The 24,962-nt window shown below is 46.9% G+C and overlaps 1 protein-coding gene across 1 annotated transcript in view; it reads left to right on the forward strand.

Moving 5' to 3' along the window:
* PHACTR3 (phosphatase and actin regulator 3) overlaps positions 1-24,962 on the forward strand; it is a gene marked incomplete at its 3' end in the record, with an annotated part of 218,030 nt that overhangs the window by 138,033 nt on the left and 55,035 nt on the right. Inside the window, exons 5-7 of the mRNA XM_007449475.1 lie at positions 5,787-5,999; positions 8,478-8,652; positions 9,418-9,665. Coding sequence (XP_007449537.1) covers positions 5,787-5,999; positions 8,478-8,652; positions 9,418-9,665 — 636 coding nt within the window. The remainder of the gene's footprint in view (positions 1-5,786; positions 6,000-8,477; positions 8,653-9,417; positions 9,666-24,962) is intronic.

A 24,962-nucleotide genomic window follows, 5' to 3' on the forward strand; every position in this document is an offset into this window, starting at 1 on the left:
GGGGGGGGGGGTGCTCACCTCTCAGCTCCTGCTTGGCCCCTTGGGTGTATGAGTTTGTGATCCCTTCAGTGAAGGTGAAGAGCCTGCTCTTGGGAATCAACCCCTGTGCTGCGCTGGGGGCGATGCCTCTCCTTGGCCAGGTGGTGACACCTGGATTGGGGCTGCTGTTTCTATGTGCCCCAAACCGTGGGGTAGGGCTGGGGGCATGGGGGTTATAGCCAATGATCGCAGATATGTCAGGAAGGAAACACTGTCAAAGATTCTGACCGTGGTTTTCTTTGATCCTCAGTTTGGGTTTAGTGATTTGGGTTGACTTTGGACTTTTGTGTTTGGGGTGATTCCTGGTTTTGTTTGGATCATGCTGTGTCAGCCACAGAGCATCCCCTAAAAAAAGCTCAGGAGAACCCCTTGTTTCAATGTTAAGTGGGACAGGATCCCGTTCAGTGTTTCTGTTGTGCAGTGGCTGAGCTCTCGCGTGCCCAACAGTGCACTAATTAAAAGGGAAAGTGGCACTCAGCATGTTCTGTGTGTGCTATATTATCTTAGCCGCATCTTTTGTTTTTGCTTTTAGATTAGAAAGCAGTGGCTCAGAGAGGTTAAGTCACTTGCCCGAGGCCACAGAGCACATAAGTGGTAAAGCTGGGGGTTGATCCGCAGACATGCTGTTAACTATAACACTCTACAGCCCAAACTAGGGCCAAGCTTTGCTCTGCTTCTGAAATGTGGGTTATTTCTGCAGTCTAGAAGAGGCTTGGCAAATTGCAGGCTACAGGTCAGACCCAGCCTGTCTTTGTCTATACGACCAGCTCGTGTGCAGGTAGCGTGAGCCCGGGTACCAGGCAGAGATGGCCCCCTCGCACTTCATCGATGTCCAGGGCCTGTGCTGGTCCCACTGACACCTGGGACTCAACTTTTGGCAACTGCTGGGCCCTGAGCTGTGGAACCTCTTTCCAGGAGTTGGCCAGTCTCTTTGCCCAGGGCCAGCTGTCCAAGCCGAGACAGGTGTCACTGGGGTTCTGTGAAACTGACCACGGCAGCTGTCGCCCCAGCCCTCTAGGTCCCTCTTCTCAGGCTGGTGTCTCTCGGTCTCAGAATGTCTCCAGTGGGTGATAACTGGGTATAAAGCAAGCCCACCACCCAGCAGCACGCCCCAGGCAAAAGGGCCTCGGCTGGGAGCTCAGTTGGTGAGAAGCGACCTCTGCTGGTCAGGGCCAGACAGGGACAGCCCCGAGGGAAGGATTCCAAATGCGGGGAACGTGCGAAGCTAATGTCGGCTTCTACATTTAAAAGAAAATTTTTTTTTGATATAACACTTGAGACTTTAACAGATGTTAACGTTTCAGTTTTGACAAGATACCGAAATACAGTGGTTGCTGCACCCTCACACGAGATGTGCAGGAAGACGTAGATTGGCAAAGGAGACGCTGAGACACCAGTTTCCTAGACCGAGGATCCCTCAGACAGGTCAGGGTGTGAGGGGGTCAGTGTGTGATGAGTTTTGAGGAGAGACATCGGAGGAGGGTGTTTGGGGTGAGTTCCTGGTGTGTTGGGTCCAGGGGCCCTCAGAGCAGAGGGTGGGGGACCCACTGCATCCTGGGCTAGTGGCGGGGGGGACCTCGCTGGGGCTGTTAGAATCTTAGTCTGCGAACTCTCTGGTTGAAGGGCTGTGACCACTGACTCACTCCCAGAAATCCAGAGCTGCCCTGTCCACTAGCTGCGTGGCTATTTAAATGAATTAACACCAAAGAAAATAAAAAAATCCGTCTCCCCGGTTGCACCGGCCACTTGTCAGCTGCTCACTGTAGCAGACAAGGAGGCGTTTCTGTCATCTGAGAAAGGTCTACTGGGTGGCACTGAGGGTGAGGGGTGGCCACACGTCCACTTGGGTGCACAGCCAGGGGAGTTTGCTGTTCGGGTCGCCAGCCCTTCCAGAGTTTTCTGCACCAACAGAGACCTTATAGCCTGCAAAGCCAAAGCCCTTCACAGAAAAAGCTTGCTGACCCTCATTTAGAGAATGGGTTTGGGGTGCCATGGGTGGAAGGGAAGGAGCTTGAAGGTCATTGCTGAGGTTCAGGCAGAGGCTGTGGCAGCTGACACTGGGAGGACAATATTTCCGAGAAATATTTTGGAAGTGGAGTGCCCAGGGTGTATTCATGAATTAGATACGAGGGGCGGGCATGAGATGGAGAGGACAGGAGGGGGATTGAGCATTGTGTCCAGTCTGGCTGGACAGCTTGGGGGGTGGGGGGAGCGTGTACTGAGTCTGGTGAAGGTGGGGCTCTGTCTTGGTCAGTGCCATGTCCACAGCTCCTAGGAGGGGTACCTGGGCCCCATAACTCTTCAAGGACACTTGTGGGATGGATGGACGGATGGACGGATGGACGGATGGATGGATGGATGGAGGGACTGGGGAGGGGTTTCTCCTGGGAAATCAAGAGATGGGTTTGCGCGCGATTCATTTTGACTATTTGACCTCCAGATGGAGGTGTCAATGTGGCTGATAATGGATGAGTCTGGAGCTCCGAGAAAGGGTCACGGGGGTTGACAGAGATGAGATGGATTTGAAGCCAGAGGGCTGGAGGAGAGAATTAGGTGAGAGAGTGGGTTAATGGGGAAGAGGACCAAGGGCTGGGTCCTGGGGCAGCCCAGGGGGAGCCTGAGAGGGGCTGAGCAGCTGCAGCCAGAGCGGCAGGAGGGAACCAGGGGACGAGGTGTCCAGAACCGCAGAGGAGGGTGCAGGGATAGACGTGGCAGCACTGTGCTGAGACAGAGCCAGGGGGACCTGCTCTGGCCAAGCGGGTGTGGGGACCCTGACCCAGGGCCGTCTCCTTGTTAACCCTTCTCTCGGCAGCCCTCCCAAGGGGGACCCATGGAGCCCAGTTCAAACACGCCCACCTTGTCCAGACTCCCAGGTCTGTGCGGGGAGACCAAGGCCCAGAGGGAGCAACTGGCTGGTCGGGTTTTCCATGATGGCAGGACCCAGGAGAGTATGTCACAGCTGTGGGTCTCACCACAGGCCTCCCTCGCCAAGAGACACCACAGAGCATCCCCTTAGAAACCTAAGTAGCGTCTGCCTCAAGCAGGGGCTCTCAACCATGGGCATCCTACCCTCCAGGGGACATTGGGTGGCAGTGTCTGAAGATAGTTTTGGTTGTCACTCTGGCATCTGGCAGATAGAGCCCAGGGCTTGCTGCTTAACATTTTACAGGCAAAGAATTATCTGGCCCCAAATGTCAGTACTGCCAAAGTTGAGAACCCCTGACCTAGAATGAGAGGAAAACTCATCCATGTTCCAAAATAATGCTTTGATCCCTGGCAGTGTGGCCCATGACTGTCCAAAGTGCTGAATAGCTTCAGACATCCCCTCCATGACCTCATGGAAGCCTCCCTTGTAGTGGGCAGGAGAGGGTGTTTTATACAGATGTTTGTACAGATGAGGAAACTGAGGCTCAGAGAGGTGGAGACCAAGGCTGCTCCTCTGGAAATGAGTCAATCACAACAGAGGCAAAGGATGGATGGGGGAGACTGGTGTGGTGAGCTTGAGGTCAGGTGAGCCATTCCTGTGCCACCTGTCTCCCCCGAAACCATGACATTGGGAACATGCTGGATGCCTAGAGGATAGAAACCAGGCCTGGACCGAGTACTCAAGCTCACTCCGGCCCCTCAGCCAGTGCTTCCGGCTGCGAGCTTGGCCACTGAGGGCCCGGGAGCATGGCCTCCCCAGGATCAGGGTCCACTGCCCTGCTCTGATTCACACAAGCCAGGAGGCCCAGTGCCCACATGGAGAAAAGGGACCTTTCCACACTCACCTGTGGCTTAACCGAGGAAAGCACACAACTGTTTTTACCTAGAAGCACAGAATGTTTATTTTAATGTTATTTTTGCAAAACTTATTAACTAAATCAGAATTGTAGACTCTTAGAAGTTGCAGGTCACAGTTCATGGGACATAACAAAAGTCTTGAATTCTAGGAGTCTTTAAAAAAAACGCCTATGAGCAAATAATACTTTTGAGGACAGTTTTATTATTGTCAATAATAATGATAAAATAAAACCATAGTGTTTTCACATGGGTATCCGTGCAGGCCATAAGGTAAGGAGAGTTCTGTAGTGGCTGTTCTCAGCTCAGACTAACATCATGATACAAACCTGACTCTGTCTTCTGCAGTGGGTGGGAAGGGGACGTTTGTCTTCTCAGATCTTGCTAATCAGGATTTGGGGCCACAGCCCTTCTAAGGCAAAGACTGCATTTCCGTGAGCCTCACAGGGAAAAGGCCTGGCCTGAGAGGTCTTCAACTGCCAGCAGGGACGCCAAAAGGACAGAAATGGTGATAAGCAATGGGATGCCTGGGACATGCAGTGGTCCTTTCTAGAGGTTCACTGAAGCTTTGTGAGGGCGGTGATCAAGCCTGCCTCGGTCAGCACCACGGACAGTGCCCCCACCCCCCAACCCCAGAAGCGTTCTCTGGCTGATGGATGAATTCCCACACAGTGACTTTGGGGCCAGCTTTGTCAGGCTGTTCCCAGAGGATGTTAGGATCTTCCCCCTTAGGTGGTTGCAAAGACGAAATTAGACGATGTGGGGCGGGGCACCCGGGGTGTGTGCTCTGAGCAGGCAGGGGGCCTAGGGTCCCGAGGTGGGGATGGGAGGCCGCCTCTCTTCTTGTGTTGGGGATGGTAGGTTTGGGTTTGAGCTCCCCCCGCTCCCCTGGTCTGATGGGCTCATTTTCCCCTGTAAAGCTGGAGGTGGGGCTGCACAGGAGGAGGGCGTGAGAAGCTGCAGGTAGGAGAGAGACAGAGAAGGTCTGAAGCAGAATGACCAGGGGCCCGAGGGTGGTGGTCCTGAGATGGCCAGGACTGGGGCTTCTGTGTCGCCGTCTGTCTTCCACAGCAAGACACATGAACGGGAGCCGGCAGATGGAGGCTTCATCCAGAGATGGGGTGTTCCCAGTTAGCTAAATGCAAAGGAAGGGCAGCAGAGGGCTTGGGGGCATTGGTGAGATGGTTCTTGAGTGATGGATGGTGGAACTCGAGCTGGAGAAAGAGAGAAGGGGAAGGAGAGGTTGATGGGTTGGGAGAAAGCCCAGGCGTGGACAGGCCAGGGGAGTGGGGAGCAGTGCTTCGGGAGGGGGAGAAGCCTGAGCCAGCAGCTGGGAGAAGAGGGGATGGGGGCTGTGGACGGGCTGACCCTTCCTCGAAGCTGAAGCTCCCTGCTGTTCCCCTGCCACTCAGCTCACAGCCCTCACTCAGGGGCAGGACTGTTGGTAACCAGGCACGTAAAATCAATCACTGCGGGATCTGAGGGTCTGCAGTGTGCCAGCCACACATCTCGTTGTCGCTTCTTGATTAAATCTCACAATCCTGTGAGGGACTCTTGCTGTTAGTCCGATGTCATCCACGGGTAAATGGAGACACAGGAGATGAGGAACTCATCCAAGGTCGCAGAGTAAGTGCAGGGGCCAACTGGCATCTGATTCCAAAGCCTGTGTTCCTGAGCAGCAGCCCCAGGTGAGGTGGGAGCTGTAGTACTAGCTACGGAGTGGAAAAGGGACAGAATCGCCCACGCCCTTGAAGTTATTTCCCTCCCTCCCCCCTCCCTCCTCTCTGCTTCTGATGTTTCTATTGATAGTAGAACTCACGGGGAGTGAAATGTGTACGAGAGGTGACTCCTCTGTATCCTGCTCCGTGATAACAAGCCCACCCAGCCAAAGCTCCCTTGCTGTCTTCACACCCACCCCAGCCAGAGGAACTGTGGTTTGTGAATTCTCTGTTTTGCTTTTGAACCAGCCAAGATGTCGTCCGCATCCAGAGTTGAAGAAGCAGGTGCTGCTGGCAGCCTCCCACTTACCACGGACGAGCCCTCTCAAGCCTTAGCTGGGTCCGATTCCCCGGACAGTCCTCCCAGACCCCTGGAGAGATCCGTGGGCCAGCTCCCCAGCCCCCCGCTGCTGCCCACCCCACCGCCCAAGGCAGGCTCCAAAACCACGAGGAGTGTCACAGGTGGGCCTATGTGCATCCACCCATCCACCTTGCTTCCTTTTTCCTTCCGTTCATCCATCCATGCCTCTGACCCGTCCTGATTGGGCTCCCACTGTGGGCTGGTTCTCACCCTTGCCTTCTGCGATGCTCTGGGGCTCTGGGCGGGTCCAGGGGAGCAGAGCTGGAGACGGGAGGGCGGTCCTTAGCCAGAAGGAGTCCTGGTTGTCAGGGGCAGACAGCCCGGGCTCCCTCAGACACATGTGGGGGCAGCGCTCAAAGGTTTCTTCCAGAAGGTGGATGCAGGAGGCGTAGCCACAGCCCCCAGGATGGGGGCTTTGTCTTTCTGGGTATTCAGGTGTCTGCCTGTCCTTCTCTTTCTGCTTCTGAGTCAGTGTCTGTCTGTCTGTCTCCTTACCTCCCCCCTCCCTCCCTCCCTGCCACTCCCCATCTCCCCTTCCTCTGTCTCTCTGTCCGTCTCTTGATCTCTGCTCATCTCTGTGAGAGCTCTGTCCAGCAAGGCGGAGCCAGGAATCCACACTGGACTGTAGGGTGGTGGTCAGAGAGGGGAGCACGGCTGAGCAGAGGCCCGCGAAGGCATTGCCTCCTGTAGCTTTGGCCACACTGGCTGAAGGGCCCCAGGAAGTAGGGGTGTTGTCTTTTCAAGTTTGGGTATTTCTTGTCCCGTCCCTGCTGGAAACAGGAGACACTGCAGGTCTCAGGAGGAAAGCAGGCCTTTCACAAAGAGGCGATTTTTTTTTAAGAGTAAAGCCTTGCGTGCTGCCTCTGAGGGCGGGGCCAGGAAGATGAGAGTGGATAGCAGAGTTCAGCAGCTTTGCTCTAATCCTTGGCCACCACCTGTAATATGACTACTCACCACTTGTCAGGATCTGCCCACCCCCAGGCACCGCAAGGAGGCCAGCCCCTCTGGGGAGGGAACGTGTCCCCACCCCTAGATCCCAGCGCCTGCGTAGAGCAGGTGCTCAGCGAGTGTGGGTAACTGTGATCGAAGGAACAGTCAGATGATCTGACCCCTTTGTCTGCTTTCTGCCTCTTTCTCCATCTCTGGGAATCAGTCAGAGTGTTCAGTCCTTGGGTGACATGGCCACACAGACTAAAGTTTTGAGGCAAATAATCATCTTGTTACGGTCTGTGTGCTAATCCCCCTTCCATCCATTGAAACGTGAAACAGTTGGAAATCCACTGGAAAAGGCACCATCCGCCCCACTTTCTTCTGGCTCCTGTATAATCAGTTCAGGGACCCTCTGTCCCCGTTGTGCTTAGACAGGATCAGACCTCAGCCTGTTTCACATCCCGTGAGTCGTCTCTCCCCGTGTCCTAAGTCCTGGGTCAGCTTCTCTGACTCCCCCCAGCCCCTCAGGGGCGAGGAGCTCCTGAACTTTGGAGACCTTTTCTGACAAGTCACCGAGGAGTCTGGGGACTGGATTAGGGCGGGAGGGGAGGGTTGCGAGCTTTGGCCTGGATCTCTCACAGCTGAGACTGCATTTTGGCGACTTGGTATTCATTTCCTTTAGGGGAAAATATTTGCTTCAGCACGTGGCCACTAGGTGGCAGCAGAGGAAGAGAAAGGCCCTTCACCTGGGCTTAACTGGGGCACAAGGGGACCGAGGCTACACACCCAGCGCTCCCCACCCACCCCGCGTGCTCGCTCGGCTGAGATAGCCACAGCGGCCCCCAGCCCACGAGCTTTCTCAGCCCACCCTCCCCCAGGTGTCAGGGAGCCACCTGCACCCAGATCCCACACACAGACTTGCTGCGCTGGGTCTGCGTGGTGTTTAATATTTTAAAAATGTGTTGCCAACATTTTAAACATATCAAAATATGTTTAAGTATTAAACATTATATCTATATCTATCTGAATCACTTCACTGCGCAGCTGAGACTAACACAACATTGTAAACCAGCTATATTTCAATTCCAAACAAGAAAAAAAGGAAAAAAAATAAAATATGTTTAACGGGCAGCCTTCGGGGCTCTGGGACTTGCCGTCATCAGGCCACATCTCGTCCCAAGGAGAATGGGAGAGCCGTGATCAGAAGGCCCCCTCTGGGGAGGTGCAGGGCTGGCGGCGGACGTGGACGGATGACGTGGGGAAGCAGAGGGGGCCGCGGTGGTGGTTCAGGATGAGCGATGGCCGTAGAGCTTGGGGGAGTTCTTCCACGTTCCGCAGAAGGAAGTGTAGCTTCAGGAGTTTGTAGTAGAGAAATGCGAAGGAGGCTTTCGATGCCTGAGACCTTGCAGGGGGCCTGTGGGCACTGCCATGGGCTCAGCTCAGGGATGGAGGATGGACTGGAACTGGTCAGGGACAAACCTCATCTCCGGCTCTGGGGGCGAAGGGACATGGTGCAGCAACTGGTACTAGTGGGTTCACCTGGCCGGGAGCCCTGTGTCCTCTCTGCTCACGGGCTCCTGTGTTTTTGCAAAGCCCCACTTCCCCGCCCCCAAAGACTTATCTTCTTGTTGGTTCTTCTTACACCCCAGGCCAGGCCACACTCTTCCAAGGCTCTGGCGGGAAGAGTACTGACCCTCCTGTCCGAGGCCAGCTTTCCACGCCCACGGGGTCCCCACATCTCACCACCGTCCACCGGCCGCTGCCCCCCAGCCGAGTCATCGAGGAGCTGCACAGGGCGCTGGCCACCAAGCACCGCCAGGACAGGTGAGGCCCCTCCCCTGGCAGTGGGACCTGTGTGCCCACATCCCCATCTGAGGCCAGCCTTATGGGGGGCAGTTATGGGGGGCGGGCTCCGGGTTGGACTCAATGCTTTGCTGTCCCCGTCTTGGAATTCCTAGCTTCTGAGCAAGGAGCTCATGTTTTCATTTTGCACCGGGCTGTGTAGCTGGTCTCAGTTGCCACTTTCCTGGAGGGGTCAAGTGGGTGATGTGCACCGTGGGGACCAGCCACAAAGTCCCTGCATTTCCCCCGGAGGATCCAGGGCTGGGTGGGAGCATCCCAGGGGAGAATCGAGAGGGGGAGGTAGCCGTTCCGTTGTCTCGGGACTCTGACGGCTTCCCGTTTTCATCAGGCAAGAGCACAGGTAAGCCTGCTCGGAAGCTGACTCTTATTCTTGGTCTCATGGACTGAGGATAAGTGAGTCATCGAAGGGCAAAACAGACGATGGAATACGCGTGTGGCTTGGCAGAAATATTGGACAAATAAAATACCCTGCTCAGTTCTGAGGAAATCCTTGATGTGTTTGCTGCTCTAAGCCTTGGCGGGGTTTATTACATGCATATCTGTGACATTCAGAACAGCACGTTCTAAGCAGCCATTTGCCTTGGACTCAGAGCCGTGTGTGCCTCTGGTGCTTCTTGTCCTGTGTATCGGCTGCACATACTTGGGGGTCGTCTTTGCAATGCGACCTTTGCAGGGTTTGCAGGTGAAGCTGGACAATGTATAACACGAACTGCCTTTCTGGTTCAGTTTCCAAGGCAGGGACGGTAAGGGGTCCCCGAAGAAACGCGTGGACGTCCGGCTGTTGAGGACGTGCAGTGTGGAGCGGGGCAAGGAGCGGGGCGAGGCTTGGAGCTTTGATGGAGCCTCGGACGGCAAGTGGACCGTGGCTCAGGAGTCCGAGGAGAATAAGGAGAACCTGATCATGAATTCCGAACTCAAGGATGACCTGCTTTTGTATCAAGACGAAGAGGCCCTGAATGACTCCATCATCTCTGGTGAGCGGAGGGTGGATCCCGCGGGGTGGGAACCTCCCACCAGAGGCACGCACCCAAGGCCGCCTTCGAGGGGGCACTTCTGCCGCCAGCACAGAGGGGGCCGGGGAGTGATGGAGAGAGATACCCCCCTCGCCTTGTTTCATGAGCAGGCTGCCTGCGGGCAGGCTCAGGGCACAGTTAGGATGGACCTGAGTGAGTTTGTTTTATTCTGCCAATTGCATATTCATTTTCACGTGTATTGGAAAAACAAAAGTGGCTCAGTAAGTGACAGAGCATCACTGCTTGGGATGACACGGCAGGAGGTGGTGTCGGTGGCACTCGGATGGCCAGCGTTTGGAAAATGTAGCAGAAAATGTTAATAGGAAAGCGAGATGAGATGGAAGTGGGAGGGAGGGAAGGAGAGAGGGGCTGATGCCAGCGGTCGTCTTGGAAATACTACAAAGCTTGGCAGCATCTGTTTGTTCAGGACCACGTGTTCACGAGGCCCTAGGAGGTCTGTGTCTGTCCTCACAACATGTCCTAAAGATCAGAGTATTTGGTCTGTCTTACCCTTGAAGATCTGGGGGCTCAGAGAGACAGAGCATTGTAGACCCCTCATGATGAAGGTAAAAGGGTGCTCAGTCCTGGTGCAGGCTGTGCTGAGCTTTGTCTCTTGTTGGAGGGTCAAGGGTGGACATGGCTGTAAGGCCTTTGGGGAGGATTCTTGTTCCCAAGTGAGGGGTTATTGTTCTTCCTGAAAGCATCTCATGGTGACCGTCACTGCCACAGGCAGAGCTCTGGGTGGAGCCACTGGGGACCTGGTCTGGTGTTGGTGGAGAGTCGGGAAGGGGCTGGCATTGAACCTGAGCTGGCTGGTACTAAGCGGGTACAGGCAGGGTGGATCGTGACCAGGTGGACAGACCAGGAGCCCAGGGCTAGACGCTGGCCTTGACTGTCACCCCCTCCTGTGACCTTGCATACCTCTGGGCCTTTTCCACGCTGGTCTAGTGAAGCATTTCCGGGAGCATGTGCTGTGGTACATGCGGGGTGACACGGCACCCACGAGGTTGGAAGACGCTGATAGATAGTCGAACTGAGGTCTCTTCGTTGCAGAAACTCACAGCCATAGGGCCCTGGACGTCTAAGAAGAGGATGAAACTTGTGATGTTTCCCAAACTTATCTGGCCCTGGGACCCTTTCCCTTAAACACCCGTCAGCATCCTGCCGGATGCGATGACGTGGGACACATCTGAGAACGGCTGGCGTAGACAGGGCTCACGGGCTGGAGCAGGTCCCTCAACCTCAGCACCAGTGACATTGGGGGCTGGACAGTTCTCTGTGGTGGTGCTGCCCTGGGCCTTGTAGGGTGTCTGGAGCGTCCCTGGCTTCTGCTCGCTGGACCGCACTCCCTCTGGCTCTAGGCGAGGGTCCTTCCTGCCTCTTTCAGCTGCTGGGGGCTCCAGTGGTCCTTGCCTTGTGGCCGCAGTGCTCTGATCTCTGCCGCCGTCTTCACATCAGTGCTTCGTGTCCTCTCCTTTTCTTATAAGGACACTCGTCATTGGTTTTAGGGCCCATCTGGATAATCTGGGATGATCTCCTCATTTTGAGATCCTTACCTTAATTACATCTGCAAAAGCAAATTACATCTCTTTTTTTTTTTTTTCCAAATAAGGTCACATTCCCAGGTTCCAGGCGCACCAATCTTTGGGGGTCACTGTTCTATGCAACACTGTCACCCCTGATGGTGTAGCATGTTCCTTTTCTTATTGAGCCAAGGTTGCCCCTGGGACCATTTACCCCCAACCCCACGCCCGGGTCCTCAGCAGTGGGACCAGTCCACGCGCCTCAGACGAGAAGGAAGGAGCCAGGGCCCTGTCCCTGCAGTCTGAGCGGGTCCCCACCTGCCTCGCCCCCCGACCCCTCATTGGTCAGCTCAGAACTTCTCCCCTGCTCTGATGACAGCGCTGTGAACCTTCCTTCAGAGCTTTGACACAGTTGCCGTTTTACCCTGATTTTTGTCCTTGTCTGACTGTTGTCTGTCTCCCCACCAGTCTATCATTATTCGACTGTTACTGATTACCTCATGTATGTGTTTGACTACTGTGCCCCCTCGTCCCCATGTGCCTGGTTCTAAGTAGGAGTCAGTGAGTAGCTGCTGCATGAGTGGCTTTAAATACCATCTGCCAATCCGACAGGTCCTCCAGCCCACGTGGCCCGAGCTCCAAGCGGTTGCCCTGTTAACCCAGCACGTCCCCCTGGGGTCTCGGAGGTGCGGCTGACCTGACATCTTTGGATCTGAGCTCTTGATCTTTGCCTCCAAACCCAGACCATTCCTGTCCTTGTGAGCAGGGCCTCTGACCTTCTGTGGCCTGGAGCCACCGTGCTGCTCTCTGGACTTTGCACCTGACACGCAGATGGCTCCTCCTTGAAGACATCGGGCCAGTCCCCCTCTGCCGTGCTCAGCCTCCCCTGAGGCTCCCTGCCTGCGCCATCACCTCTGTTCTGGCCCCTCCACACAGACAGACGTCAGGGAACGTCACCCCTTGCTCACATCCCTCCAGTGGCTTCCGAGGGGTTTAACGCCCTGACCTCACCAGGACCTGCGTGGCCTGTCCCTGTCCCCTGGGCTTGTCTCCTCTCCACGCCCCCTGGGACCCAGCCACACACCCTCCCTGCTTCTTACACGCCCTGACCACAGGGCTCCCATGCTCACCACACAGGAGGTGTGTGCGGCTCCACGGGGTTTAAAACACCGCTTCCTCCAGGAAGCCGGCAGGCATAAACAAGCGACTCCTCTGCCAGTCCCTACGCACACAATAAATGTCAGTGAATGATGGGGTGTCGGGATGAAAGGAGATGGTGTCTGTAGCCTCACGTGGCAGATCAGCCGTTTCACCACCTCCAAGGGTTCTCCCAGGACGTGGGGCAAACCTGAGTCTCTTGTTATTTGTCTTCTCAAACCGGCGTCCTTAATTGAACTTGGTGTTTGACTGTGGTGACAGGAAGGAGGAGGGTGGAACTCATTCTAGAAACTCTGCTGTTGTTAACATGCCCAGGATCCCACCAGGCTGTGCTCAGGAAGGACTGCACTGACTGTGTTTGCAAACCCAGGTAAAGCCACCCCTCTTGTGGGCACCGTTGTCTGGGGCTCGAGGTCAAGGGCTCACATCCAACCCTAAGAGCATCCTGTGGGGGGTGGGGGGGGCTGGGCCCATTGCACGCAGTGAGGCAGACCTGGGGATTCCCGACGCCCACACACTGACCCCCGACACCTGCAGGTGAGGCCACGGTACACAATCCGGGGTCCCTGAACCCCTGAGATCCAGGGCAGAAAGTGGATTCTTTGCCTTTATCATATTCTCACGTGTGTTTGCAACTCCCTCAAAGTTAACGAATCTCTGGGACAACATGCTAGGAGGAAAAAAAAATTCAATATTGGTTCTGAGAAAAGTCTATAAATCTTACTTTTAGGGGAAAGTGGTTCATAGTGGGAAAGGCTCATAAACGTATTCTGCTTGGCCTGGTAGGACAGTGGCGAAGATGAGCTCTTATTTCCTTCTCTCGCGTTCAAACCCCGCTCCCAGCATCACGCTGCTGTGTTATTTGTAGATCTCTGTGGTGCAGAAGCAGAAAAGCGCCAGGCAGCGGTTTCATCAATTATTAACCATAGAAACTGCACTGGTATTTATTTATTTATCCTCATAACTCACTGTCGATGGAGCCTTTGCAGGTGGCGTCTCATCTAACGTGAACACCCCAGGAAGTGTTTGTTATCGAACATCTTGCCAGCCTGAATTCTCTAGTAGTAGCTACATTAGGGTTTAATTTCTGGAGGTGGTGGAGGCCCCATCCGAGGCAGCCCTGCCCCTGAATCAGCTAGAACACTGTCCTGCTGGATCCAGTTGGAGTGAAAAATGTATTTGCTCTAGTCTGGGTCTGGCCGTTGGATTTCCATGCAGGGCACATACGACGTCTCAGTCAAAACAAAGATGCATTACAGGCTGTTGTGTTTGTGCCTCGTGTGCTGTGTTTATGCTCCCACATAGGCTTGCGTGCGTATGTGTCCACACGGTACCTTTGTGGGCATGTGCAGTCAGCGCCAGGTAATTGGGGACACTCTCAAGTCCATCAAAGGTGATTTTTTTTAAAAGATTTTGTTTTTTAGAGCAATTTTAGGTTCACAGCAAATTAAGAAGAAATATAGACTCTTCCTGTATTCCCCTGCCCCATACCTGCACAGCACCCTCCATTATCAGCATCCCCTCCAGATGGTGCATTTGTTACAACTGATGAACCTGCACTGGCACACGGTCACCCAAAGTCCATAATTTGTTAGAGTTCATTCTTGGTGGTGTACGTTCTGTGGGTTTGGACAAATGTATAATGACGTGTCCATCCTTACAGTATCACATGGAGAAGTTCCACTGCCCTGAAAATCCTCTGTGCTCTGCCTGTTCATCCCTCCCTCCCCCCAACCCCTGGCAACCACTGATCTTTTTACTGTCTCCATAGTTTTGTCTTTTCCAGAAGGTCATATTTGGAATAATATAGTAGGTAGTCTTTTCAGATTGGCTTCTTTCACTTAATATACATTTATGTTTCTGCCTTGACATTTCATGGCTAGATGATATTTAATTTTTTTTCTTAATTTTATTTTTTCTTCCAGTTTTGTTGAGATATAAATGACACGTAATGCTGTGTAAATTTAAGGTGTATACAGCATAATGTTTTTCACTTACATCCTGAAATACCACAATAAGTTAAATAAACATCCATCATCTCATGTAGATACAAAATTAAAGAAATAGAAAAAATATTTTTTCCTTGTGATGAGAACTCTTAGGATTTACTCTTTTGAAACTTTCATATATAACATACATCAGTGTTAATTATATTTATCATGTTGTACATTACATCCCTAGTACTTATTTATCTAATAACTGGCAGTTTATACTTTTTGACCACCTTCATCCAGTTCCCCCTGCTTCCATCTCCCACCTCTGGCAACCACAAATCAGATCTCTTTCTCTATGAGTTTGTTTTTAAAGTATAGTTGACCTACAACACTACATTAGTTCCTGGTATACAACATAGTGATTCAATATTTCTATACATTTCAAAATGATCTCCATGATAAATCTAGTTACCATCTGTCACCATACGAAGATATCACATAATTATTGGCTATATTCCCCACACTGTACATTTCCTACCCGTGGCTCATTTATCTTTTTACTGGAAGTTTGTGCCTCTTAATCTCCCTCACCTGTTTCTCTCCTCCCCCACCCCCTCGTTTCTTTTTAATGCAGAATAATATTCCACTGTCTGGCTGTATCCCAGTTTATTTATCCCTTCACCTACTGAAGGAAGTCTTGGTTGTTTCTATGTTTTGGCAACTATGACTAAAGCTGTTACAAACATCCATGTGCAGGTTTTTGTGTGGGTATAAGTTTTCAACTCCTTTGGGTAAATACCAAAGAGTGAAACAGTTGGATCATATGTTAAGAGTATGTTGAGTGTTGTAAGAAACCACCGAACAGACTTCCAAGGTGACTGCACCATTTTACATTCCCACCAGCAATGGATGAAAGTTCCTGTTGCTCCACATCTTTGCCAGCATTTGGTGTTTGTCAGTGTTCTGGATTTTGGCCACTCTTACAGGTTTGTAGTGGTACCTCATTATTGTTTTAATTTGCATTTTCCTAATGACACATGATATGGTGCATCTTTTCATGTGTTGACTTAACATCTGTATATCTGCTTTGGTGAGGTGTCCATTAAGATTTTTGGCCCGTTTTTTAATTGGGTGATTTGTTTTTTTATTGTTGAGTTTTAAGAGTTTTTTATATATTTTGGATGACATCCCTTTATCAGATGTGTCTTTTGCAAATATTTATTCCCAGTCCATGACTCCTCTTCTTACACTCTCAACATTGTCTTTAACAGAAGTTTTAACTTAGTAAACTCCAGCTTATCAATTGTTTCTTCCTTGGAGTGTGCCTTTGGTCTTGTATCTAAAAGTCATTACCATACATAAGGTCACTTAGGTTTCCTCCTAGGTGATCTAGAACTTTTATAGTGTTGTGTTTTGCATTTCAGTCTGTGGTCCATTTTGACTTAAGTTTTGTGAAAGGTGAAAGTTCTGTGTCTAGATTCATTTTTTATTTTTATTCTTTTGCATGTTGATGTCCAATTGTTCCAGCACCATTTGTGCAAAGATTATCACTGCTTTATTGTATTGCTTTTGCTCCTTCGTCAAAGATCAGTTAACTGTATTTATGTGGGTCTATTTCTGAACTCACTATTTTGTTCTATTGATGTATTTGTCTATTTTTTCACCAATACCACACTATAGACTAAGTCGAGTAGTGTCAGTCTTCCAACTTTGTTCTCCAATATTGTGTTGGCTATTCTTAGTCTTTTGCCTGTCCATATAAACTTTAGAATGTCTGCCAGTATCCACAAAATACCTTGTTGGGATTTGGATTGGGATTGCATTGAACCTATAGATCACATTAGGAAAAACTGACGTCTTGACAATACTCAGTCTTACTGTCCACGAACATGGAATATCTCTCCATTTATTTGGTTCCGCTTTGATTTTGTTCATTAGAGTTTTGTAGTTTTCCTCGTATAGATCTTGTGTATATGTTGTTGGATTTATATATAACTGTTTCATTTGGGGGGATGTTAATATAAAGGCATATTATGTTTTTAATTTCAAATTCCAGTTTTTCATTGTTGGTATAATGGAAAGCAATTGACTCTTGTATATTAACCTTGTATCCTGCAACCTTGCTATGATCACTGATTAGTTCCAGGAGTTCTTCATTGATTCTTTTGGATTTTCTACATAGATAATTGTGTCATCAGAAAACAAAGACAGTTTTACGTCTTCTCACTCTGTGTACCTTTTATTTCCTTTTCTTTTTGCATTACCTCCTATTCCAGTATGATATTGAAAAGGAATGATGGAAAAGGCATCTTGCTTTGTTCCTGATCTTAGTGGGAAAGCTTTGAGTTTCTCACCATTAAGGATGTTGTTAGCTCTCGGTTTTTGTAGATATTCTTTATCAAGTTAAGGAAGTTCCTCCTTGCTAAGTTTACTGATGTGGTTTTTTTAATTGAAGTAACGTTGGTTTATAACATTATGAGTTTCATGTGTACAGCACTATTTTTTACTTCTGCATTCACTACAGTGTGCTCACCACCCCAAATTGAGTTTCTATCCATTAACATGCAGTCGACCCCCTTTGTCCATTTTGCCTTCCCCCTTGTTTCCCTCTGGTAACCACTACTCTGTTCTCTGTACCTACATTTTGGTTTGGTTTGGTTTGGTTTATTTATTTGTTTGTTTTTTATATTGCACACATGAGTGATTTCATTTGGTGTTTGTCTTTCTCTGTCAGACTTGTCTCACTTAGCGTAATATCCTGCAGGTCCATTCATGCTGTTGCGAATGGCAGGATTTTATCTTTTTCATGACCGAGTAGTATTCTGCTGTGTCTGTGTGTGTGTGTGTATGTATATACGTACACAACTTCTTTATCCCTTCATCTCTTGATGGGCAGTTAGGTTGTTTCCATATCTCTTGGCTATTGTAAATCATACCGTGATGAACATAGGAGTGCATATATCCTTTTGAATTAGTGTTTTTGTATTCTTCAGATAAATAACCAGATGTGGAATAGCTGGATTGTATGGTACTTCTATTCTTATTTTTTGGAGGAATCTCCATACTGTTTTCCATAGTGGCTGCACCAACTTACATTCTCAGCAACTGTGTATAAGAGTTCCCTTTTCTCCACATCCTCTCCAACCCTTGTTATTTCTTGCTTTTCTGATAATAGCCATTCTAACAGGCATGAAGGGATATCTCACTGTAGTTCTGATTTGCATTCCCCTAATAAATAGTGATGTTGAACATCTTTTCACGTGCCTGTTGGCCATCTGTATGTCTTTTTTTGAAAAAATGTCTGTTCAGATCTGCCCACTATTCAATCAGATTTTGTGTTTTGGAGTTGTTGAGTTGTACGAGTTCTTCATATATTTTGGATATTAACCCCTTATTGGATATATGATTAGCAACTACCTTCTTCCCATCAGGTAGGCTGTCTTTTAGTTTTGTTGATGGCTTCCTTTGCTGTGCAGAAGCTTTTTTAGTTTGATGCAATCCTATTTGTTTATTTCTGCTTTTGTTTCCTTTGCTTGAGGAGACATACATAGAAAGATATTGCTAAGACTGATGTAAAAAGAGCATCCTGCCTATGTTTTCTTCTAGGAGTTTTATGGTTTCAGATCTTATATTCAAGTCTTTAATGCATTTTGAGTTAATTTTTGTGTATGGTGTGAGGCAGTGGTCTAGTTTCTTATCTATCTATCCAGTTTTCTCAGCACCATTTATTGAAGATACTATCCTTTCTCTGTAGTATGTTCTTTGCTCTTTTGTTGTAAATAATTTGTCCATATATATGCGGGTTTATTTCTAAGATCTCAATTCTGTTCTGTTTTTGACCTATGTACCTGTTTTTCTGCCAATTCCATGCTGTTTTGATTACTACGGCTTTTGGAATATAGTTTGAAATCAGGGTGTGTGATACCTCAAGATTTGTTGTTTTCTCTCAGGATTGCTTGGGTATTTGTGGTCTTTTGTGCTTCCATATAAATTTTAGAATTTTTTGTTCTATTTCTGTGGAAAATGTCATTGGGATTTTGATAGGGATTGTATTGACTCTGTAGATTGCTTTAGGTAATGTGAAATTTTGAACAATGTTAATTCTTTGAATCCAGTGAGGACACAGAGTATCTTTCTGTTTCTTTGTATCTTCAATTTATTTCAACAATATCTTATATTTTTCAGTGTACGAGTCTTTCACCTTCTTGATTAAAATTACTTCTTTTTTGGTACCAATTGTAAATAGAATTGTTAATTTTACTTTATGCTAGCTTATTATTAGTTTATAGGAATGCAGTGGATTTTCATATATTGTCTTTGTACCTTGCAACTTTACTGTAATCATTATTTTGAGTAGCTTTTTGGTGGAGTCTTTGGGATTTTCTATACATAAAAATTACGTTGTCTGCAGACAGTGACAATTTTACCTCTTCCTTTCCCATTTGGCTGTCTTTCATTTCTTTTTCTTGCCTAATTTCTTTGGCTAGGAATTTCAATACTACATTGAACAAGAGTGGTGAGAGTGGGCACCCTTGTCTTCTTCCTGATCTTAGAGGGATAATTTTCAGTTTTCCACTATTGTGTATAATGTTAGCTGTGGGTTTGTTTGTCATATGAGGCCTTTATTAGGTTGAGGCACATTCCTCATATACCCATTTTATTGAGTTTTTCTCACAAATGGCTGTTGAATCTTGTCATATGCTTTTTCTGCATCTACTGAGATGATCATATGATATTTATCCTTCATTTTGTTAGTGTGGTGTATCAGATTGATTGATTTGTGGATGTTGAACAATCCTTGCATCCCTAGAGTAAACCATTGGCCATTGATCATGGCCATTCTGACGGGTGTGAGATGATACCTCATTGTAGTTTTGATTTGCATTTCTCTAATGATTAGTGATGTTGAGCATTCTTTCATGTGTTTGTTGGCAGTCTGTATATCTTCTTTGGAGAAATGTCTTTTTAGGTCTTCTGCCCATTTTTGGATTGGGTTGTTTGTTTTTTTGTTATTGAGCTGCATGAGCTGCTTATAAATTTTGGAAATTAATCCTTTGTCAGTTGCTTCATTTACAAATATTTTCTCCCATTCTGACGGTTGTCTTTTCGTCTTGTTTATGGTTTCCTTTGCTGTGCAAAAGCTTTGAAGTTTCATTAGGTCCCATTTGTTTATTTTTATTTCCATTTCTCCAGGAGGTGGGTCAAAAAGGATCTTGCTGTGATTTATGTCATAGAGTGTTCTGCCTTTGTCTTCCTCTAAGAGTTTGATAGTTTCTGGCCTTACATTTAGGTCTTTAATCCATTTTGAGCTTATTTTTGTGTATGCTGTTAGGGAGTGATCTGATCTCATACTTTTACATGTAGCTGTCCAGTTTTCCCAGCACCACTTATTGAAGAGGCTGTCTTTTCTCCACTGTACATTCCTCTCTCCTTTATCAAAGATAAGGTGACCATATGTGCATGGGTTTATCTCTGGGCTTTCTATCCTGTTCCATTGATCTATATTTCTGTTTTTGTGCCAGTACCATACTGTCTTGATTACTGTAGCTTTGTAGTATAGTCTGAAGTCAGGGAGCCTGATTCCTCCAGCTCCGTTTTTCATTCTCAAGATTGCTTTGGCTATTCAGGTTCTTCTGTGTTTCCATACAAATTGTGAAATTTTTTGTTCTAGTTCTGTGAAAAATGCCAGTGGTAGTTTGATAGGGATTGCATTGAATCTGTAGATTGCTTTGGGTAGTAGAGTCATTTTCACAATATTGATTCTTCCAATCCAAGAACATGGTATATCTCTCCATCTATTTGTATCATCTTTAATTTCTTTCATCAGTGTCTTATAATTTTCTGCATACAGGTCTTCTGTCTCCTTAGGTAGGTTTATTCCTAGATACTTTCTTCTTTTTGTTGCAATGGTGAATGGGAGTGTTTTCTTGATTTCACTTTCAGATTTTTCATCATTAGTGTATAGGAGTGCAAGAGATTTCTGTGCATTAATTTTGTATCCTGCTACTTTACCAAATTCATTGATTAGCTCTAGTAGTTTTCTGGTAGCATCTTTAGGATTCTCTATGTATAGTATCATGTCATCTGCAAACAGTGACAGCTTTACTTCTTCTTTTCCGATTTGGATTCCTTTTATTTCCTTTTCTTCTCTGATTGTTGTGGCTAAAACTTTCAAAACTATGTTGAGTGAGTGTGGTGAGAGTGGGCAACCTTGTCTTGTTCCTGATCTTAGTGGAAATGCTTTCAGTTTTTCACCATTGAGGATGATGTTGGCTGTGGGTTTGTCATATACGGCCTTTATTATATTGAGGAAAGCTCCTCTATGCCTACTTTCTGCAGGGTTTTTATCATAAATGGGTGTAGAATTTTGTCAAAAGCTTTCTCTGCATCTATTGAGATGATCATATGGTTTTTCTCCTTCAATTTGTTAATACGGTTTATCACATTGATTGATTTGCATATATTGAAGAATCCTTGCATTCCTGGAATAAACCCCACTTGATCATGGTGTTTGATCCTTTTAATGTGCTGTTGGATTCTGTTTGCTAGTATTTTGTTGAGGATTTTTGCATCTGTGTTCATCAGTGATATTGGCCTGTAGTTTTCTTTCTTTGTGACATCCTTGTCTGGTTTTGGTATCAAGGTGATGGTGGCCTCGTAGAATGAGTTTGGGAGTGTTCCTCCCTCTGCTATATTTTGGAAGAGTTTGAGAAGGATGGGTGTTAGCTCTTCTCTAAATGTTTGATAGGATTCGCCTGTGAAGCCATCTGGTCCTGGGCTTTTGTTTGTTGGAAGATTTTTAATCACAGTTTCAATTTCTGTGCTTGTGATTGGTCTGTTCATATTTTCTATTTCTTCCTGGTTCAGTCTTGGCAGGTTGTGCATTTTTAAGTATTTGTCCATTTCTTCCAGGTTGTCCATTTTATTGGCATAGAGTTGCTTGTAGTAATCCCTCACGATCCTTTGTATTTCTGCAGTGTCCGTTGTTACTTCTCCTTTTTCATTTCTGATTCTATTGATTTGAGTCTTCTCCCTTTTTTTCTTGATGAGTCTGGCTAACGGTTTATCTATTTTGTTTATTTTCTCAAAGAACCACCTTATAGTTTTATTGATCTTTGCTATTGTTTCCTTCATTTCTTTTTCATTTATTTCTGATCTGATTTTTATGATTTCTTCTGCTAACTTTGGGGTTTTTTTGTTCTTCTTTCTCTAATTGCTTTAGGTGCAAGGTTAGGTTGTTTATTCGACATGTTTCCTGTGTCTTAAGGTAGGATTGTATTGCTATAAACTTCCCTCTTAGAACTGCTTTTGCTGCATCCCATAGGTTTTTGGTTGTCGTGTGTCCATTGTCATTTTTTTTCTAGGTATTTTTTGATTTCCTCTTTGATTTCTTCAGTGATCACTTCGTTATTAAGTAGTGTATTGTTTAGCCTCCATGTGCTTGTATTTTTTACAGATATTTTCCTGTAATTCATACCTAGTCTCATAGCGGTCTGGTTGGAAAAGATACTTGATACAATTTCAGTTTTCTTAAATTTACCAAGGCTTGATTTGTGACCCAAGATATGATCTATCCTGGAGAATGTTCCATGAGCACCTGAGAAAAATGTGTATTCTGTTGTTTTTGGATGGAGTGTCCTATAAATATCAATTAAGGCCATCTTGTTTAATGTATCATTTAAAGCTTGTGTTTCCTTATTTATTTTCATTTTGGATGATCTGTCCATTGGTGAAAGTGGGGTGTTAAAGTCCCCTACTATGAATGTGTTAGTGTCAGTTTCCCCTTTTGTGGCTGTTAGTATTTGCCTTATGTATTGAGGTGCTCCTATGTTGGGTGCATAAATATTTACAATTGTTATATCTTCTTCTTGGATCGATCCCTTGATCATTCTGTAGTGTCCTTCTTTGTCTCTTCTAATAGTCTATTTTAAAGTCTGTTTTGTCTGATATGAGAATTCCTACTCCAGCTTTCTTTTGGTTTCCATTTGCATGGAATATCTTCTTCCATCCCCTTACTTTCAGTCTGTATGTGTCTCTAGGTCTGAAGTGGGTCTCTTGTAGACAGCATATATATGGGTCTTGTTTTTTGTATCCATTCAGCCAATCTGTGTCTTTTGGTGGGAGCATTTAGTCCATTTACATTTAAGGTAATTATCGATATGTATGTTCCTATTCCCATTTTCTAAATTGTTTTGGGTTCGTTATTGTAGGTCTTTTCCTTCTCTTGTGTTTCTTGCCTAGAGAAGTTCCTTTAGCAGTTGTTGTAGAGCTGGTTTGTTGGTGGCGAACTCTCTCAGCTTTTGCTTGTCTGTGAAGTTTTTAATTTCTTCATCAAATCTGAATGAGATCCTTGCTGGGTAGAGTAATCTTGGTTGCAGGTTTTTCTCTTTCATCACTTTCAGTATGTCCTGCTATTCCCTTCTGGTTTGCAGAGTTTCTGCTGAGAGATCAGCTGTTAACCTTATGGGGATTCCCTTGTGTGTTATTTGTTTTTCCCTTGCTGCTTTTAATAAGTTTTCTTTGTTTTTAATTTTTGACAGTTTGATTAATATGTGTCTTGGGGTATTTCTCCTTGGATTTATCCTGTAGTATGGGACTCTCTGTGCTTCCTGGACTTGATTAACTATTTCCTTTCCCATATTAGGGAAGTTTTCAACTATAATCTCTTCAAATATTTTCTCAGTCCCTTTCTTTTTCTCTTCTTCTTCTGGAACCCCTATAATTCGAATGTTGGTGCGAAATATTTTCTCAGTCCCTTTCTTTTTCTGTTCTTCTTCTGGAACCTCTATAGTTCAAATGTTGGTGCGTTTAATATTGTCCCAGAGGTCTCTGAGACTGTCCTCAGTTCTTTTCATTCTTTTTTCTTTATTCTGCTCTGCAGTAGTTATTTCCACTATTTTATCTTCCAGGTCACTTATCCGTTCTTCTGCCTCAGTTATTCTGCTATCGATCCCATCTAGAGTAATTTTAATTTCATTTATTGTGTTGTGCATCATTGCTTGTTTCATCTTTAGCTCTTGTAGGTCCTTGTTAAATGTTTCTTGCATTTTGTCTATTTTATTTCCAAGATTTTGGATCATCTTTATTATCATTATTCTGAATTCTTTTTCAGGTAGACTGCCTATTTCCTCTTTATCTGTTAGGTCTGGTGCGTTTTTTTCTTGCTGCTTCATCTGCTGTGTGTATCTCTGTCTTCTCATTTTGCTTATCTTACTGTGTTTGGGGTCTCCGTTTTGCAGGCTGCAGGGTCGTAGTTCCCGTTGTTTTTGATGTCTGTTCTCAGTGGCTAAGGTTGGCTCAGTGGGTTGTGTAGGCTTCCTGGTGGAGGGATCTAGTGCCTGTGTTCTGGTGGATGAGGCTGGATCTTGTTTTCCTGGTGGGCAGGTCCATGTCTGGTGGTGTGTTTTGGGGTGTCTGTGGACTTATTATGATTTTGGGCAGCCTCTCTGCTAATGGGTGGGGTTGTGTTCCTGTTTTGCTAGTTGTTTGGCATAGGGTGTCCAGCACTGTAGCTTGCTGGTCGTTGAGTGAAGCTGGGTGCTGGTGTTGAGATGGAGATCTCTGGGAGATTTTTGCCGTTTGATATTATGTGGAGCTGGGAGGTCTCTTGTTGACCAGCATCCTGAAGTTGGCTCTCCCACCTCAGAGGCACAGCACTGACTCCTGGCTGTAGCACCAAGAGCCTTTCATCCACACAGCTCAGAATAAAATGGAGAAAAAGTAGAGAGAAAGAATTAGTAGAAGTAGGAAGAAAGAAAGAAAGGAGGGAAGGAAAGAAAGAAAGAAGAAAAGGAAAGAAAGAAAGAAAGGAGGGAGGGAGGGATGGTGGAAGGAAGGGAGGGATGGTGGAAGGAAGGGAGGGAAGGAAGGAAGAAAGAAAGAAAGAAGATAAAGTAAAATAAAATAAAGTAAAATATAATAAAGTTATTAAATTTAAAAATAATTATTACAAAAAAATGTTTTAAATGGACAGATAGAACCTTAGGACAAATGGTGGAAGCAAAGCTATACAGACAAAATCTCACACAGAAGCATACACATACACACTCACAAAAAGAGAAAAAGGGGAAAAAATCATAAATCTTGCTCTCAAAGTCCACCTCCTCAATTTAGGATGATTCATTGTCTAAAGGAGGGAAGGAAGGAAAGAAAAAAAGAAGATAAAGTAAAATAAAATAATTAAAATTAAAATTATTATGAAAACAATTTAAAATACAAAACAAAACAAAAAAAAACGGACAGATAGAACCCTAGGACAAATGGTGGAAGCAAAGCTATACAGACAAAATCTCACACAGAAGCATACACATACACACACACAAAAAGAGGAAAAGGGAAAAATCATAAATCTTGCTCTCAAAGTCCACCTCCTCAATTTGGGATGATTCGTTGCCTATTCAGGTATTCCGCAGCTGCAGGGCACATCAAGTTGATTGTGGAGCTTTAATCCGCTGCTCCTGAGGCTGCTGGGAGATTCCCTTTCTCTTCTTTGTTCGCACAGCTCCCGGGGCTCAGCTTCGGATTCGGCCCCGCCTCTGCGTGTAGGTCCCTGGAGGGCATCTGTTCTTCGCTCAGACAGGACAGGGTTAAAGGAGCCGCTGATTCGGAGGCTCTGGCTCACTCAGGCCGGGGTTGGGGGGGGG

The sequence above is a fragment of the Lipotes vexillifer genome, unplaced genomic scaffold (assembly GCF_000442215.2).
Source record: "Lipotes vexillifer unplaced genomic scaffold, Lipotes_vexillifer_v1.1 scaffold524, whole genome shotgun sequence".
In the NCBI taxonomy this organism is placed as follows: Eukaryota; Metazoa; Chordata; class Mammalia; order Artiodactyla; family Lipotidae; genus Lipotes; species Lipotes vexillifer.